Source organism: Helicoverpa armigera, chromosome 15 (genome assembly GCF_030705265.1).
Source record: "Helicoverpa armigera isolate CAAS_96S chromosome 15, ASM3070526v1, whole genome shotgun sequence".
NCBI lineage: Eukaryota > Metazoa > Arthropoda > Insecta > Lepidoptera > Noctuidae > Helicoverpa > Helicoverpa armigera.
In genome coordinates, this window is record NC_087134.1 from 7951523 (window position 1) to 7971420 (window position 19898).

General features: G+C 40.6%; 1 protein-coding gene across 3 annotated transcripts; it reads left to right on the top strand.

Moving 5' to 3' along the window:
• The first annotated feature begins 200 nt into the window (after positions 1–200).
• On the top strand, positions 201–18299 carry LOC110378314 (protein bicaudal D). 3 transcript variants are annotated; one of them, XM_021337522.3, is made up of 12 exons: positions 201–600; positions 2142–2282; positions 10103–10327; positions 11038–11275; positions 12006–12169; positions 13359–13502; positions 13872–14139; positions 14456–14596; positions 15024–15203; positions 16544–16801; positions 17086–17252; positions 17479–18299. In XM_021337522.3, the coding sequence occupies exons 1-12, from the start codon at positions 385–387 to the stop codon at positions 17554–17556; spliced, it is 2220 nt and encodes a 739-aa protein (XP_021193197.1). In that variant the 5' UTR covers positions 201–384; the 3' UTR covers positions 17557–18299. The 3 variants fall into 3 exon arrangements, with proteins under 3 accessions (XP_021193197.1, XP_049701345.1, XP_049701344.1); XM_049845388.2 differs by lacking the exons at positions 201–600; positions 2142–2282 and adding exons at positions 3004–3302; positions 3410–3461; XM_049845387.2 differs by lacking the exons at positions 201–600; positions 2142–2282 and adding an exon at positions 3004–3461.
• Positions 18300–19898: the final 1599 nt, after the last annotated feature.

Consider the following 19898-nt stretch of genomic DNA (forward strand, 5'->3'; position numbering starts at 1 on the left):
GCGTGTGACGCTACTAAACAGCTAAAGACATTCCACGCAATTCCTTTTATTTTTGGGTGATATTAAGTTATTTTCATATTACAAATCATATTTAATGAACCGAATGATATAGGATAAATGTAGGATTTATTAAGAAGTAAAATTAAATATTGAGCCCTCAAAGCACGAAACGGAAAACAATATTATATTCTGTGGCAGTTGCCGTGTGACGTCCGTGTCAGAGAGTCAAACAAAACGTTGACAACACTGAAATGAGCTGTCAAGACGTTTTACCTTTCAGAGAATGTAGAAACAATTGATTTTACACGTTTTATATAGTTGTTTTTCTGAGATTATTTACTTTGTTTATGAAGTTAAAATATCTAGCCGTCTAACTGTCACACGATGGCAGCCGCGGCTCAAAGCGATTTATCGATCGCGGAGCTGAAGGCTGAGATCGAGAGGCTTGGCCGCGAGCTCGACCAAGCCAGCAGCGAGAAGATCCAGTCGGCGCAACTGGGCCTTGTGCTGCTGGAGGAGAAGTCGGCGTTGCAGCAACGATGCGACGAGCTCGAGGCCCTCTACGAGAACACCAAGCACGAGCTGGATATCACGCAAGAGGTTAGTGGCCTACATTCTGCTCATTTCACTCTTCATGCATTAATGGATACATTAAAACGTGCCGAAACGGGCATTTTAGTCCGACTTTATACTATTCATATTATGCACTACTTTCAAAAGTCGCAAGTAGAAATTATGAGTATAACCTACATACAGTAGAACAGTTAGTTTGATGCTGAATCTTCTTCTAGTTTCATGCATTCATTGAACTTTCATGAAATCGGTACACTCATTTCAGATTAGTTTCTCCTACTTATTCAATTACCATTGAGAAAACTTGTCCAAAACTTTGTTTCCAAACTTTGTAAGGACTGATTTTCTAGATGAGAAAGTTAGCATTCATATTTAGCATTTATATTCATAATTTCTCTTAGAATAATGTTACAGTATTATAACTATACTACCTATCCATTTTATGGAAATTGTTATATATTTTTTTCAGAATATATGCAAACTTTCATTTAACTTATGTGAAAGAATTCTGTCAATGAGGCTATGTGGATGTGATTACATTTTTCATTTAATATAATTTAATTTTATGTTTGCCTGCTTATCAGTGCATACTATGCCATGTCTAACTTTAATAATTGACATAGTTCCGTAACATAAGGAAAAAGTTTCAATAGCAGACTTTATATTACCTGCTTTATTGCATGTTGCACATTAAATCCCTAATAGTATCCTAATGAGAAAAAGAAAATATATCATTAAGAAAACTGCAATAGCTATTAACTGTAATGATAGCCAAAAGTTAATTAGTATTGTATCGAAACAAATTAATGTATGCCTATTATTATAAAACCTCTCCATCATACAAAACTGCCCATAAAAACTGAACAGCAGGTTAAAATGCAAATTGCCTGCATGTTAATGAAACATTTCGAACATAAATATCTTAAAACGCTACATAGTGGCAGCAGCAGTTTTATTTTTCCTTTTGAATGGCATATATACTAGCATAGTTGGCTATTTTTAATTTGTAAGGGTTGTTTACGATATAAAACACCAGATGCATCATCAGCCTATCGCAGTCCACTGCTGGACATAGGCCTCTTCAAGTGCACGCCACTGAGATCGATTTTCGGCTTCTCGCATCCAGCAAACCCTCTATCAACCCGTCTGGCCAGCGTGATAGCAGTAGGCTATATTCCTCTAATGTGCAAACACCAGATATTAACTTTTAAATTCACCTAGAAGAGAGAACTGCCCAGCTGTGGGAAATAAACATAAGATCTGCCTTATACTGTATATGAGATAGATAGTTCTAACAAATGTTCCTTAGTGAGCACTCTGTCCTCACAAAATATTAATAATTACTTGCTGCTTTTTTACAACCAACCTTGCTATTGGTTTTGTATAAAATATTCTATATAAGTAATTAAAACCCTGGCCTTGTGGTTCATGAGAGAAAAATACTATCATGTTTATTAACTTTAAAAGAGAGAAAGAAGAAAATTAATAATTTTCCATCATTAATGTCAATTATTTGATTGTAAAACTGATATCTTATTTATTCCCCTTCATTTTTGTGTTGTCACCAGGCTCTTATGAAACTAGACACAACTCAGAAGGTAACAACTCGGAGTGGAATAGAGCAAGAAAATGCTCTCCTCAACGAGTCAGCTGCTATGGAGAGCTCCCTCACTCTACAGATCCTGGAGCTGGAGAGTGAATCCAAACAGGTAATATTTACTTACACTTTAATTATAACATTAATTAAACCGTATTTAAAAATATAGAAGAAGAACCCATGAAAATGGTTGCAATAGAAACTAAGTTTAATTTAATTTACTGCACAAAAAGAGGATCTTTTAATACCAAATTTTCAAGAACGACATACAACCTCAAAACATTCTTACTTTTAGGCCCAGACTCCACCAAAGCAGCGCAAAACATTCTTTTCCCTACACTGAGTAGCATCCCTAAAACCTTCTCCACTCGGCTGCTTTTGTGGACGCGGTAAATGTCACGGTTACGTTCAAATCAGAGTCCTTTTGGTAGGTTCGGCAAGTACCTATGTCAAATAAACCATCGCGAACTTAACTTTATCGAAACAATACATAAAAACTATTGTAAAACATTTAATTGAAGTAGTATTACATGTAGATTATATCTCAGTATTTCTACGTAGACCGCTTGTGACGACAATCTGGATGGTGCGAAACAATATGTATTATCAATAAAACTGATAATTTAAAACTAAAATATAGATCCGCCAAAATAAGATGCCGGTAACAACTGCACACTTACGCGCTGCACATGACGAAGTTTTCCGATGTAAAGCACGGTTAATTTTAAATAATGACGGGCGTCTCATTATCTCATTGAACATTTTTCCCGAGACACATCTGACAGCATGCCTACGCTCTGTTTAATGAAATGGGAGCAATTGGCGTGAATCATCCGCGGACCCTCGGAGCAGTGCGCGCGAGACGCCCCTACCCAACACACTCCAACACATATCGTGATTAACTACACATTTGACTAGTTATTTCGAACGAAGAAAATACTGCTAACCGTGATAAATCATAAGTAATCAGCGTTGCAGCAGTTGATACAGGCGCGAACCAAATAGACCTCTATCGTCCGTGATGTAATGCTGCGAATGGCGTAAGCGCAGCCGTCGGGAATCCATAACACTGATCCAGAAATACATTTTTATTTGCCCGGCCTTGATTCACGTATTCACGCATTACTCAATGGTGTGTAGATTTTTAGCAATGCACACACGTTCTGTGCATTAGTGTCTTTTGAATTATGCCGAATATTTAGTGCTTGTGCCAAGTGTATGTGTGTAAATATGTTTTAGTGTAGTACGAGAGGATTCCCGGCGACACGCAAAAATGAATGAAGGAGGCGAGGTATTCATGTGTTATTATTTCGTGTTTGTTCAACTGGCTATCCCGAAGGGGCTGGCTGGCGGGCTGGTAGACCATGCTCGTGTTTCACGTCTAACATTGTTTACAGTAATAATGGAATACTGTTGACACTTGTTTCTGCGCTGGCAGACCGCCAGAAAAATAAGTACGGCTAGGTTTAATCTCCATTTATAAGTTTATCGACATAAAGTTGTCCCGTTCCACGCTTTATGTTCGCCCATACATAATTTATGAATTCATTCAGAAAGGTCCTTTTATGTCGTGAATATTTGCGAGATAATGTCTCTCTCGGGAATTCATTCTGGATAGCATTATTATGTTTCTTATTTGTTACGAATAATAAGCTCCTTTTCAATTTTTATAAATTATGGCTTTATGTATTAGGGCTTCATACAAATAATATTTGCACAGTGACCTCTTTCTCCTATAAGCGGATAGCACTCACGAAGATTGTTTAACAATTAAGGTAAACGTACCAATAGTCGTCGGATTTCGGAAATCACTGACTTTGAAGCGCTACTGTGTGTTAAATATTCAATAGAAAATGAAAATTTTTGCATGACGCGATAGAGTATTTATTCATTATTCTAATTAACTAATGTTTTTTTAATAATTTTGATGGGTTTATATACTTATTAAGGCAAAAGTAAAAAAAGGGCGATTTGTACCAATAGTCGTCTGATTTGTACGGATACTCGTCAAATTATCCCAGTACTCGTCAACTTTTAATGCTAATGTAAACTCTCTGCTCTTGAACATAAGGTTCAAGTTATGTACATTTTTTTTGTGCTTGAATTTGTTAAGCATACTTGTGCTTTTGAAACATCAGGTAGGTAGATAGATAAAAAAAACCATTGTCTGTAAAGTCGTTTTACTGACGATAGTTGAACGTGACAACGTGAGTAGCTGCCGATTGTGCCTCTTTGTCGCTCGCTGCGTGCTCTCGCTTGCACTTCAAGCCTTAAACGGAACGCCTCAGAGCGAGGTAACGCCGCATGAGTCATGTTTTTTCGTGCGTGCAGCCGGTCCCATCGATTTATAAGACGTTGTCACGTCAAAACCAAATTCCTATTTAGAATAGCAGGTCATAATCTGTTAGAAGAGCAGGTATTCAATAAAACAGATACATGGTTGCATTTTAATTTATATTCTCACTTCATACCACAAAAGGGACCCAATAAATACTTCTGCGCAGGAGTAGGTCAGAGCTCAAAATTCGTGCCGATAACTATACTAATATTATAAAGCTGAAGAGTTTGTTTGTTTGAACGCGCTAATCTCAGGAACTACTGGTCCGATTTGAATATTTCTTTCAGTGTTAGATAGCCCATGTATCGAGGAAGGCTATAGGCTACTTTTTATCCCGGTACGGGAAGTAGTTCCCACGGGATGCGGGTGAAACCGCTGGCAGAAGCTAGTATGTTATATTTTTTAATCATAATAACGATGCAGTCATGTGCATATGCAGCACGAGTAAAATAATTACTTTTAAAATATTTAAATTGTAAAATAAAATAATTAGTATTCACAAAAAATAAAAGCCACATTCATTTATATAGCTTATCGCGAAATAATTACTAACATTCATAGATATGTAGGTAAGGTTGTCATTCATCAAAACTTCTGAACTGCTTAGCGCATGCTAAGTACCATTTGCAAAAATCTCTATAGACAGTTTAAACTGTCTACTGTCTTAAAGGTATCAATCAAAAAATAAAATATGATTAGGTACAACTAACCGTTCAAACTCAATAATAATAATATCTAATAAGCCCCACAGGGCATCTGAGGTGGATGACGGGGAGTAGCGACCCCGGGGCTATATATCCGAGTGCCGGGAGAGTATACTGTCCCCCATCTCCGGCCTGCTGGAGTGAAGGTCTCCCGCCTCTTGGCTTGCCTTCATTGGCCGACCAGAGTGGAGTCGCTAGAGCAGGGTTAGCAGCCCTGCTCGGAGGGTAGGTGCCTCGTGGTAAGTGGCGAGTGGGCCGGTGATGCTGGACCCACAGGGAGGGCGTGATCTGCGTTTAAAGTCCGCCGAGGTATCCTCACCCTTCAGCCGCTCATGTAAGGGGGCCCAGTAAGTGAGGTGGCGAGTCTCCACCTGCCATTTTAACATGTATTTTATACATTGTCATCGGCAGGTGCCATAGTTCCTCATCATCATCATCCTCCGAGCCTTTTCTCCCAACTATGTTGGGGTCGGCTTCCAGTCTAACCGGATTCAGCCGAGTACCAGTACTTTACAAGAAGCGACTGCCTATCTGACCTCCTCAACCCAGTTACCCAGGCAACCCAATACCCCTTGGTTAGACTGGTGTGAGACTTACTGACTTTTGACTACCCGTAACGACTGCCAAGGATGTTCAAGGATAGCCGGGACCTACAGTTTAACGTGCCATCCGAAACACAGTCATTGGTGTCATTGCAGGATATACTTAGAAAGTACATACAAACTTAGAAAAGTTGCGTTGGTACTTGCCTGACCTGGAATCGAACCCGCGCCCTCATACTTGAGAGGTTGATTCTTGGCCCACCAGGCCACCACGACTTTTTTCCAGGTGCCATAGTTCCTATAGTTTCCTATATCCAATCAACATCCCTCGCAATGCAATAGCCCAAGTAGTTTTTCTCCATAGTAAGCAATACTTTGGCACAGAACCGGAGATTGTCCTTGGGTTCATTTCTATAGTATATACAGGGATAATCGTCGGTTTTGTGTCACCATTTCATTAAAGTTGTCTTAAAAGGGCGTTTTAAATTTTTTTGCTGCATCTGATGTTGTGTGTAGGCCCTTGATTTACAGCTTTTATGACTTTTAAAAGGCCCTCTTGCTTGTAGTTTCTTTCAGTCATGATCTGCTATTAAAATTACGATCATGCAATCACTAAATACAGTCAATTTTAAATAAAAAATCTTACTTAAGATTACTCTTTACCCATCAATATCGAATACGACAAGCAAAGAAGTGACAGCGATGGAAGCTATGTCATCTTAGTTTTAAAACTGATTTTAATATTTTTGCGTCAAAACTTGTTGAATGACATAATTTTTATACAGGCGCTATTAAGGCACGTTAAGAAGACGCGGTACAATACGCATAACGAAATGCAGTTATTTCGAACAAAAAGCATAGTGTAAGAACAGTCAATTTTTGTTTGCCACAAATTGTAATCCAAGCGTAGTAGAAACAAAGGCTAGTGCTAGACCTACTTGTACCCAAAGCGGTAGATCTTAATCAAATGGCGGAGGCCTACAGTGGCCAATATATACCTGAAAAAACACTCGTAGAAAGTGCATACTTATAGAAAACAGGGGATTTAACCATTAAGAAACATATTAATTGAATCGAATAACATGACTGTGTACGTGCATCTAGAACCAGCAGAGTAAAATTTACCCCTAACAAAAAGTTTAAAAGAAACGCAGTTTTATGAACAAATGTAATCTTAACCTTAAATATGTTTGTTCTAGACAGTTATCAATTTTGTAAAAGTCCCGATATTAGCTATTTATTCGTATTTTCTACTGTAAAACACAAAATATCCTCATTATGACGAGTTTAAGTGCAACTTTTGAGCATGTCCCAGTAGTCGTCATAATAATTGTAAAATTGACGGGTTTTGGGTCAAATGGGAGTTTTGAAGTACCAGTAGATGCCACATTAAAAAAATATATCTTCTATGTTAAAAGTATTCCAAATTGCATATTACATCGCTAGCAAATGAACTTAACTATCTAATTGAACAAAGAAACATACCACAGACCCCACTGGAGTCATGTAAATCAAAACACAAAACCACATGCTGAGTTTCACTTTTGACAGCTGAACTTCACGAAAAAACGATTTTGTTAGGGCACACACGTTTGAAATAACATATCTTAGAAGCCGTGACTGTTAAAACCCCGTATTGTTATTTTAATTGTGCAATATATTATCAAGAATATGTTGATATATAAATCGGCCCATTTTAAGTTCAGTAGAAAATAATAATAAAAGTTTTAAGATTAATTGACGACTATTGGAGTGTGACGACTTCACCCGCGTTTACCTTACTTTACCTCGAGGCTGGAATGACATAATTAATTCACTATATTCTGTACTGGTAATTGCACTATAAAGTAGCTCTACTTCGCTAATTAATCACGTATGGTTCTAAGTCACGAAGTATGCGTAACTGTCGGAGCTGGTGTAGGTCGAGCCTCTTATCACTCGTAACAGATTTGTTTACAATGCCTGAGTCAGACTCCCGCGTTATATCGAGGCTATGGCCGGTGCACTTATTGTATTCAATTCGGCTTTATGTTATGCTAGAGTTTATTGCTTGTAAAAGCACAGACGTGTAATACGTTTTATTACCAGTGACAAGTCCCGTCATTGTTGTCGCATAATTTATGACTTCTTCAATGTACATTCTCAATTTGTTGCTGAAATACACTTTTCGAAACCTTGAGGATGAAGCTATATATTATATAATTTATAGCTATTTTTGTTATGGCTATATTATTTAATTATTACACTAATATAAGAACATCTAGCGAGATTAACTGATTCGTACAAGCATCGCACTATATCTACGCTCAACCACAATTCGAGGTGACTATATCGTACACTGTGGCTTCCGACCACAATCCGTACAAGGAGTAATAGCGAGAACATGCGGCATCCCCTTAATAATATTGTATGCAATGCGACAGAAATCTGAATACCAAAAATTCTATCTCACCATTATTGTACTTGCATATGTATGTTTCCCATAGGAAATGGATTTGTATGGGTAAAAGTTGTTTGCAAAAGTGTGCTGAATTCTTTTCTCATGAAAGAGGCGTATAGGTTTCATCGGAACTATTTGCATCTACAAACCATAATGATACAAAAATAATCACCCTACGAGAAAAAATATAAAGTTACTATTTCATACGATTTTTGGGAAGTGCAGGATGATTCTTTTAGATACTTTCTCATTATGTTCCCAGAATATCAACTGTCTGAAACTTTGTATACCAATATCTGACTCAGATTCATTCAACATTCCCCAACTATTGCCATTATGAGCAAGCATTCAGGTCTCGACGGAAGCTGTCTAGTATATTAGCAAACTACTGCGCGACAGTCTTGCCGCGAACGACGATGACTAAAAAATGTCTACCTAGCATGAATCATAGCTCGCACTTAGATCGGTTTATAAGAACCGATATAGACTCGTGTGTTTCTTGTTGTATTGTGAATCCGTACAAAAGCCCTTGAAACGATATCACGTCATAATTACCTTACCATGAGAGACGCGGTGACGTGTTAGACGACAATGTATTTATTTATTGCAGAATGTAAATTCGTTTTGATATCTAATAGTAGACAACTTTATTAGATTTCAAGAAGCTTCCTTCTTTCTGGTTATTTAACCAGGACACATGACGAAGAAACTAGTAATGTTAGTCATAAAAAAGAGCCTTTGGCCAACCAATATTTACACTGGAAATGTGACTTCTGTATTTACGTTACACAGGTAGTCTGTTAGCTTATTGACCTAAGCGAGGGCTGACCGTGTTACAATTTATGATCGGCCACTCCCTGACGTTTTGCCTATTCGCGAAATAGGCGGGGTTCATCACTAGAGTGCCTGTTTCTATGTTAGGTTACATTTTAAACTTCGCTCATTTTAGAATGCGAAATTTTTACATGATCTTCTCTGATTATAGAGGAGGTTCCTCCTATCAAGGCTCGTTAGAATATTTTAAAGGAACGTCTCATAGTATTTCTCAGCTTTCCGAGTAAACCGCCCTGAAAAGCCAAGCAACCCACCCAAGTTTATTTGATTATCGTTCTAAAATACGGTTCCAAATGTCGGATGTCAAATTACGTCGTAACGAGAATTGTTATAGGGCTTCAGAATAATTAATGTTTCGGAGTAAAATAATATGAAGCGGGTGTGGTAGGTCCTCGTCCATTAATTACAATTAAAAAGATCGGTAGTAAAAGTAATTATGGTGGCGGTTCGACGAGGCTTTGTTTCATTAAGTAAAGCAGTCCGTGTCAACTGGAGATTAACAAACCCTATTTTGTAACATTCAATATTGTACGCGACAGGGGACTGTAGTCGTAAAAATGTACTTACGGATATGTTGAAGCAGATGTAGGTATGTACGTCTACATTTTTGTTAGTTCGCTTTCTATTTGAATGTATTGTGATGTAAGTTAAATTCCCAGTCAGCATCGCGAACCAATTAGAAAGATTAATCTGATCGAATTAAACGATGCGAGAAATCGAGCACGTTAAATCGTAAAACAGCTATCGTTCATAGGAGATCTACAAACATCCGATTACTGTTCGTGCATTGTCGTGTTATCTGTATATACGATACATAAATTCAGTTTATAGTCAAGTGGCTGCTACTGAACATCGCGTGTACGTAAACCTCGGCGTTTTTCACGCCATAAACGAAAACGCCGTGACGATAAATTGTATTAACGTTCCGTTTTCGTCAATGTTCTATTATAATTTATCGAACAGAGTATTATTGAAATCATATGCAAGCGACATTTATTGCTATGTTAAACAATTTTATCTACAAATACACTTCGTCAAGTTTTTTCAGCGATCTATTATATTTTTTGTTGACAGTTGCGTCACGAACTAGACCGCGTGGTGAGCGAACGTGATCGCTTGCTGGCCGAGAGTTCGGAGCTGGGCCAGGACAAGGTATCCCGGGAGTCGGAGCGCGTGGCTCTGAGGGCTGAGCTCCGGGAGGCCAGGCAGAGGGAACAGAGACTGTTGGTTGACATCGGGGATTTGGAAGACGAGAATATCTCGCTACAGAAACAAGTGTCCGCGCTCAGATCTTCACAGGTAAATTTTATTTCAGAATAATACAGCATTTACCTGATGATCTCAGGTGTCTCATGGTCCCTTTCTTTATGAAAAAATAGTATTTTTGCTATTCTTTAGTTATCTAGATCCTATATTTAGATCCAAAAGCGCCTTTGTGGCAAAGGACCTGTTATTGCTTTCGAAGAACTGTCTTAACGTAAAAAAAAGGTAAATACCAACTCTTGATATGATAATTTTTTTCGTAGTTTAAAAAAAATACGAATTCTCTCTCCCGGTATTGGCATCGCAAATGACCGTCGTTACTGTTTAGTGGTGCATTGATACTTTACGCGCAACTTTGGAGCCGTGCCCACTGGTAGTCGCGAAATCTGCTGCCTAATTGATTGGCCCATATATCAACCTGATAATCGTATCTGCGACTTATGGACTATTGGATTTTACAAACTGTTCTGCGATTTTATGTTTTCCGATGCTGGATATCGCGTTTGGGAGTTTAAATTGCTTCTTCAATAGATAGACAAATACTATGTTTTCGAAGTTTTGGTTTACATAAGAAACGTCTTTTGTTCGGCGTTCGGCTTTTTGTCCAAATTGCATAGCTTAAAAAGAAGACATGACAGGTATGTCAATCCTTCTATTGATAATCATCAAGTGACAAACGTGGCCGCTGAAATAAATTATGTCATCCAAGTATTACAACGAATTATTTCCCTATAACCTCCATACAGGTTGAATTCGAAGGCCTAAAACATGAAGTCAGACAACTTCGCGAAGAGGCAGAAAATGCGCGTGCCATGGCCGAAGAGACGGCTGCGTTACGCCGCATCGCTGAACGACAGCTGGCCGAAGCGCTCGAAGCGCTGCAAGCCGAGAGGGAGGCCAAGTTCGCTGCCAAGAAGGAACTTGACGCTCACCTTAGCAGGGAAGCTGCGTACAACATCACTAACTTGGCATACAGTATACGAGGTAAGCAATAACTAAAAACCTTCATACATAACATACTTACTGGTCAAAATCAGAACCTCCTTTTTTGAGTCGGTAAAGTACTAAAACCTTCGTCTGTATGTAACAAATACTGTAACATTACAGAAAAAAACACAATTGCAGCACCGTTCTTAATTTAAAATTGAATATCTTGCTCGAGTATGGGTATTGTATTGTCTGTGCGCTGACCTTGAGTTCTTACGGACATTTTAAATATTTGAATTTGGACCTATTTATAATTATGACAGTTTTGTATTGAAAAAGTTGCAGCTACCCTCTGTTGAACATGATAAAGTTGCTTATGTGAAAATCTGAAATTATATTCCATGTACAAGGACTGTATCATATATTTGATTGCATCGGAAATAGTATCGAAATAAATAAACCTGATGGCTTATTCTAATCAGAAAGGTAACATCGTCATTTCAAATTGTTAGTTCCAAAGTTTTCCATAATTCCTTTTTACGTATGTAATGAAAGGCATACCATTTTCTAAAAACGCCGTTATGAACTTTTTATTACTATGTCAAGTCGAAATTCGGGTAGTTCTTCATGAGAAGCATAGACCTTGCGGTCATTTTTGCCCTTTTGCCCTATTCAACACAATATCTTGAAACCAACGGTAGTGAAAACCCTATTCCGTTCACAACCATTGGTGTTTCTGGACATACAATTTCATATATCCTACAGTCTTCTAATAACTCGTACCCAGGTATGCCAGACGACGGCACAGAGGACGAGGGTGAACCGGGCGGTTCGTCATCAGCGGAACTGGCGGGCGCTATGGGCGACCACCACGCCGACCTCTTCTCTGAAGTGCATCTGCACGAGATATCCAGGCTCGAGAAGCAGCTGGAACAGGCACATAATGAAAACGTAAGTTTTTGGAAGTATATTTAGTTGTTGATGAACATTCAAAAGATACATAGACAATCAAATATAAAGTTTATTGTATTTACATACAAAAAAATATGATAAAATGTTAACTAGCTACGGAAGATATATTTGACGACAGTTTTACAAAAATATATTATTTCAAGTGACAATATAACTTGCAATTTGTATTTTCGTTAGTTATGGATAGCTAAGATACTTAGGTATTATTTTCCTTAAACTATAACTTATTTTACCAAAAACGAAGGACGTATTTCTCCTATACACATCCTCGAATCCCATACAAGATCACAAAATTTCGCTCGAAACCTGAAAGTTTAATTCATAACATGATGAACCAGACAGTCTCACTTCAAAATGCAAGCTAACTGACATTGTATGCATATTTAAGCGGCGCTTAATGGAATTGACCTCGTTCTGAAGTCCAGCGCTTACCTGGAATGTTTCATGAGATTTGGGAATTGATACTAATTAGATAAAGCGGGCACTGTAGGTAGTTTACAATTTATCTCGCGGGGCTGTGAGTCAAAATGTCATGTTTAGTCAGCCACTGGTGATATGACTACATTGTGTAGCCGAAATCTATTTACCTTGTATGAGTCTACAGCATACAATATTTTATTAACTTGTAACAAAGATTACTATAGTCGGAACTTGATTAACCTTCCAAGTTGTTTTAAGAAGTTGTGTAACTGCAAAACCAAACGTCCGTTATTGTTTTTTTTCTATAGTTATCTAGTAATTCGTCTTTATTTGATTAAAGAACTACTTTAAGTTATGGTACGTCCGGAGATAGCAAATTTGTGAGCCTTTTTCGAATTATGTTATGTATGCTTTTCGTCTTCATATGGGACTATATGAAAAATTTTCCGAGAATGTGTGCATTCACTGTGTTGTCATCGAACGTGTTCGCTATATCTAGAAGAACAATCATTGACACGATCTTTAGGCAGCTTTGAAAAGTCATATATCATTCTTCCCAGCTCATTCATCTCATCAGCAGCCATTCTCTTCTTTCCAGCTAAAATACATAGGAAGTGGTGAAGGGTGGGAGTTGTCTTTTGCAAATTTCTAAAGTTCAAAAACTGCTGTTTTTAGCGGAGTTTGAATAAACGATTTTTTATTTTGTTCCCCCTTTTAATATATTAATTATATTTGTTTAATTACACAGAGTCAACTACAAGCGTCGATGCGCAGCGCCCAGGTGACGGCGGAGAGCGAGAGCGCGGCCGCCGCACTGCTCCGCGCCGGCCTCACACGTGCTGCATCTCGCGTCACCGCCTTACATGCCTTGCATTCCGACTGTGCACCACTGGTCAGTATTACATACTGGCAGCAGAATAAACGGACTTATTGTGAACCTTCAAGACTTTGATCACGGCGAAGGAATCGAGTTCTGTTAAATGTCGTATATAATGTGTCGTACAAATTCGGACTATTCAACCAGTTCGCTACACATGATATGTAATATAAAATTTATCGTTTGAAAGCACACTTTTCCATGTCAGACATGAAGAATTCCATGGTCGCGGCCATCTCATCCGATGCTGACAGATGTGCGTGCACCATGAAGAATTTTTTTTCAGAGCATGAGTGACCATCAATGACATACTGAAAGTCTTATGTTATGCCTTTTAAAAACAGCCTTACCAGCCACATCAACTCAACTAAACCTTTCTTCCAGGACGAGGAGAAGGTCGAATCCGGTGGAGTATCAGCTCGGGCTGCCAAATGGCTGACATGGTGGCGAGTGTCCGGCGGCGAGTTGTCCGGCCTGGCCGCGCTACTGTCCGAGCTATCGTCCGGCGCGGTGCCGGCGGACGGGTCGGCGGCGTCGGCGGCCGCGTTGCAGAGGGCGGCGCTGGCGCAGCTGGCTGATAGAGTCGCTGAGGCCGAAGTGCGATGTGCCGCGTTGCAGGCCGATGCTGATCTGTTGAGGACTCTTGCCGGAGGTATGCTAATTTCTAAAAAAAATTTTTTTTAATACGCTTATATTATTATTAGCTTCACTTGTAACTATGTACTTTGGAATCTTAATTTGTCCCGCTTCCCGGTCTTCGATTAGGATGAAATTTTGCACACGCTCTGAGTTCTGATGACAATTCATGACTAGCTAAGAAACGTCATTACAAATCCAATATGGCGGCCTCCCCAAGATGGCGGACTGGCTGTTACAAATCTATCCCCATGAATACGAAAAATGTATTTTTAACTACATGGGAAAGGTCAATTTATGAACGTATTATTAACATATTTTGTTCCTCGCAGGAGCGGGTCGTGCCCTGTCGACGGCGGCGCCGGCGCTGCTGTCGGCGGCGGAGACGCTGGCGCAGATCTACCACCACGTGTGCGCCGTCAACGGCACGCAGCCCGAGCGCGTGCTGCTCGACCACGCGGGGCAGAACATAGGTCAGACATATACTCTAACGTTGTTGTATACCATTACAATGACCTTTCATTTATGTTTTGAAGGAAAAGGATATATAGTCAGTGAAACACAGTTGGGAATTAGCAATAATACAATCAGGTTGGCTAGCTAGTAATACATAATAGTCACACACGCGAAAATAAAGGAACAACTGTACTGCTGTAGCCGCGTACAGGTAACAACATGCGTTTGCGGCCGCGTGGACTGGATGACTATGATGGCAGCTGCCGGCATTTCAACTATCTATAATTTTACTGTCATTTTACTCTTCATAGCGCGCTTATGCATAGGTAAAAATAAAATAAATACTGTAAACAATTATAAGGTACTAACATACTTTTAAAGCTTACTAACAAAACTGTATCATTATGTTCTAAATTAAACATTAAACAAACAAATACCCCACAGTATCAGGCGCCGAAGACCGCGGTGCGGAGGCCGAAGCCCTAGCCCTCGCAGCGGGCGAGCTGGAAGGCCTGCGGGCGGCGGGAGGCGTGGCGCGGTCGGCCGACACGCTGCTGGACCAGCTCACGCATCTCCGCGCTGCACTGGACACTGCGCTCGACTCCAGGAACAGGCATCAACCTGGTATGTGGAAGGGGAAATTAGGTTATATGTATATCAATATGAAAAACGATCTTAGGTATTAGATTTGTGCCACATGTACACGAAATAAAATGGGAAAGCGTGATGGTCACTTTTTTGCAGTATATGTGAAGTTTAGTCCCCAGCAGATAACTTGACATGAATTTTTAGATGAAAACAAGTACTAATAAGCAGATAAAGGGACCACTAGAAGATCTCACTAACTGCACTACATGAGAACATAAATTCATTCAAAAAACTGAATTCTTGCTAAGTTGTGTGCCATTGACCGTATCAATAGAAACTTAGTAAAACGCGAGTTATTGTTAACCTAGCGAGTTACATATAAACCTAAATATTACCTCTTTATCCCTAACCAGGTTTCCCACCCGATCACTATTCCAAATCCCGGACTCCATACTACAGCCCCATAAAGAAACTCAAAGAGCAGAACAACTGCAAGCTCAAGATAGCGGACACTAAACGCAAGCTTCACAATTTAATATCTCACTTACAATCCTTAGAAATCGATAGTAATTACAAAAAAGACGAATACCCAACAAGGAGTGTCAAAGAAATTACAACCTTCTTCGAGAACATGTCCAAATTACCCAAAACGGATGTCGCAAGCAACGCGAAAATCAAAGACATGTCTATGGACGCTTATCATAAAAACTCCTTAATTCCATTTCCAAATACAACCTTATTTAACAACTCTGGTAATATGATACTTTCTAAACATTTGGGCAGTAATGTGAACTTGCACTATGTGTGGAAAAACGCTATGATAAATGGCGGTACTGTGTTCTGTAAGAATGTACCTATTCAGAGAAGTGACTCCACAATATCCTCAGGGATTAAAACCTCGTTGAGGACCAGTCTGGTGACTTGCGTCATGATGCTTCAGTACATCATATGATGGCCAACGAATCATGATGTGCAAAGGTTCCGTTTTTATCGATATTTCATTGGTGCAGCTCTAGATGTATAGTCGATTTGAATTTTTAAACAAAGTATTTTAATTTATTTTTGAATTAATAAATTTACAAGTATTTTACTCAGTTTTCATTTTAGAAGTATATATAGTTGGTATTTCTTCATGTTATATTTACATCTGACGGCGAGATTCCACCAAAATTGATCTAGAACAAAAATGCGTCGATGTCGTCGGCACGAGTCCATTTCTTGCTAAGGTGTCACTGTTTCCTAAAGCGAGTAGACTGCTAGAAGTAACATTTGTATGTATCACTGTGCCAAACAGTCAAACCGGTGGTGGAATTTAGCCATCACATTGATTTAGTCAACAAACACCTACATAATTCTTATATACAAACTTCTTCCAGTAATGGAGACCGAAGAGCGCGGCGCCGAGGTGGTAGAACTCCAAGAACAGGTGATCAAGCTGAAGTCCCTGCTCTCCACCAAGAGGGAACAGATCGCCACGTTGCGTACCGTCCTCAAGTCCAACAAGAACACCGCCGAGGTTGCTCTCGCCAACCTCAAGAGCAAGTACGAGACGGAGAAGATTATTGTTACCGAGACCATGCTGAAGCTCAGGAACGAGCTGCGGCTGCTTAAGGAAGATGCTGCTACCTTCTCTAGTAAGTATTGGGGGCAAGGGGAGTGGGGATAATAGGGGAGGGGAGATGGGGGTGATTGTTTTGTTTTGTGTTTGTTTTGGAAGTTTGAGTGATGATGGTAAGGTTAGTGAAATTTTGCCATTTATTGCTAGAATAAGAATCAAGACATCTTTTCCTTCGTGAGTAGTTTTCTTGCTCCATTAATTTTCTTAAAAAAAAAACTTTACTTAGGTACTGTTTAGAAAAGAAGAGATTTTTTTCCTCTTGTGAGAGAGTAGACTATAGCTTATATGGTTGTTGTGTAGGTCTCCGCGCGATGTTCGCGGCGCGGTGCGAGGAGTACGTGACGCAGGTGGACGAGCTGACGCAGGCGCTGGCGGGCGCCGAGGAGGAGAAGAAGACCCTCAACCAGCTGCTGCGCCTCGCTGTGCAGCAGAAGCTCGCCCTCACGCAGCGCCTCGAGGAGCTCGAGGTAACGTATCATAAGCTGTTACTTACTTAGTCCCTCCATTGAATATAAATCATTGTTCTTCTTTATAAATTTTATTGGTTATCATTTGAATATTTTTGGCATTCGTTACGGGTTAGACGCTAGAAAATAAGTATTGGGTTGCTTGGGTACATGGGTTGTGGCGGTCTGAGAGGCAGTCGAGTGTGAGTTAGATGATATTCCATATAAATTGGTGTATTGTCTGCAGGTGGACCGCGAGATGCGCACGCGGCGCGTGCCGAAGGCGGGAGGCGGCGCCACGCGCGCGCGGGGGCGGGACTTCTAGCGACTCGTGTCGGCGCTCAAGGCCGCCGCCGCCGCCCTGCGCGCGCTGCTCGCGCCCGCCCCCCGCGTGCGCAGCTAGGCGCCGCCCGCCCGCCCGCGGCCCCGCCCAACGCGCAGCGCCACGAATTTATAGTGTTTAGTGTGGGGCGTGCCGAGCGGCCGCAACTATTTTATAACTGTGCGCTCCCTTGAGACTAAATTATTTATACGTTTTATAAAATTTTAATCTAATTAATGGTAGGTACGGGTGTGAGGGGGGAGCCTCGGCGCGGCGCGGGGGGCGGGGCGCGGGCCCGTCGTCCGTGAACCGTCAAACTGTGCAGCCGCGCCCGCCGCCACCCGCGCCCGACGCGATAGAGACGAACATAGAGTTAATGGAATAAAAACTAGGTAGTCGTCGAGGCTCCCCGCCTGGTGACAGTTGGTGTGTAATATTAAAGTTGACTGATTTTTACCGCGAGCCCCGTCGGGCCGGTGCGTTGTTGTTGTTGCCGCAGAGTGTCGGCACACGTGTCGTACGTGTCGCTCGCACGTGTCGATGTTGCGTCTCGTTCGCGATCGTGCCGCGCGTCACCGATCCAGATTTGATATCGAATTTCCTCAATATATCTATCTATTGCACGTCTCAAATTGATGTTTATCGAGTATTTTTGTAATAGGATCAGTGTATTTTATTACGCATATGAATTTATGACCGTTGTTACGATATCGCAGAAGACACGGCGGCGCAGCGGGCGGCCGGCCGGACCGGACCGGGCCGGACCGGACCGGGCCGGGCGGCCGCCCGCTGCGCCGCACTCCGCCTCAGAGACACATTTTCTTATACGTGTGGAAGTTAACGGGAGTTTCGATGAAACAGTGCGACATTATTTTTTATGATATACATTATATTTATTGTTCGAGTCTTATTATATTAATAGAATCCTCTACTCGATACGAATGTTTAGTACGTCCAATTAAAAATTTCTAAAAATAAAAAAAGATATTCGTCGACGTCCATCCATTGTGTGCGCAAAAAGACTATGTAATCTGTTCTGTAGTGGATACGTTTGTTGTGTTGTTGTGGCCCTCTGCCGAATACTTTCGTCCATCTTGTTCTAGTTGTACTCGTAGTGTTTCAGTATTTTTTGTTAGTGACGTTAGACTGTTGTGGCTGGGAGTTGGCTTAGTGTATTGTACCGGACTTGTTACTTAACTGCGGACCGACGCGAACTGCTAGTGTGTGTATCTACCCGGAGTGTTGATGGGAGTTGTAGGACATGTTCGCGTCGTCGTCGCCGACTCCTCGCCGCTGTTGTGTTACTCTGCCGTCCTGTGGCGTCGCCACACGCGTCCATTCTTGTCCATGAGCTGGCCGCCCGCTGCTGTCCCGCGCTCTGCTGAACATCTCACAAGCAAACACTTCACTCGTTATATCTCAACGAATGTTACTTATCAGTTTTCGTCCTTGTTGCTCAAAACTTTGCTCACGGGCGGCGGCCAGCGAATCTATTGATAAGACAAAATTTACAAAAAATGAAAAAAGATTTTATTAATGTTACGTATTTATTGTTTACGTTATCGGATGTGATATTGGCAGCTTCCCGTGCCGCGGTCGATCGACCGCTCGGTGACATAGTCGTTGACCTCTCCTAGCGTCTCACTGACCTTAGGCTAGTTGGACCGTTCCATGTAGTGGGCACTCGCCCTTAGTACGTATTTTTACTGGTTTAGGATAGAGCTAGAAACATTAACCTTCAAGTATACTTAGTAGGTAATCTAGCGAGGCTGTCCTCGTGTAGTGGAATTAATTTGCAATATTAACTGTGGTAGCGATATTAGTTTGCAGAGCTCAAAGCGCGGCGGCTCAGCTCAGAGCCCGAGCCGCCGCCGGACCATCGCCTTGCATTTATTGTTTATAGATATAATATATTGACTAGCTTTCATTAGAGCTTTCTTCATGTACTTAAACGATGGACTTACCAATTGTTAGCTTTACTATGTATTTTTCTTTTCTAAGTATTATTGTTTCGTATGTAGCTTAGCAGCAGACATCGTTTATGTATTCTTATGTCTAGTCACAGATAACTCCGCGCGTCTAGTGCTCGTTTCATAGATATCATTTAAACTATAATGAAACTCGTACTAGGCGCGGTTTGCATCGACATAATAATATTTTTATATGCTATTTGTTATAAGAGCTGTATGTTTTTCGACAAATGATATTCATCTGCAAGGAATTTTGTCTGTATTTTACGACACTGTTGAGTTTGTCGAAATCACTTGACGTTTTCTACATCGCTTATTTGATTCAGATGTATTGTTATTTGTTAAATATATGCCGACTATATGTTCAGTGCGCCG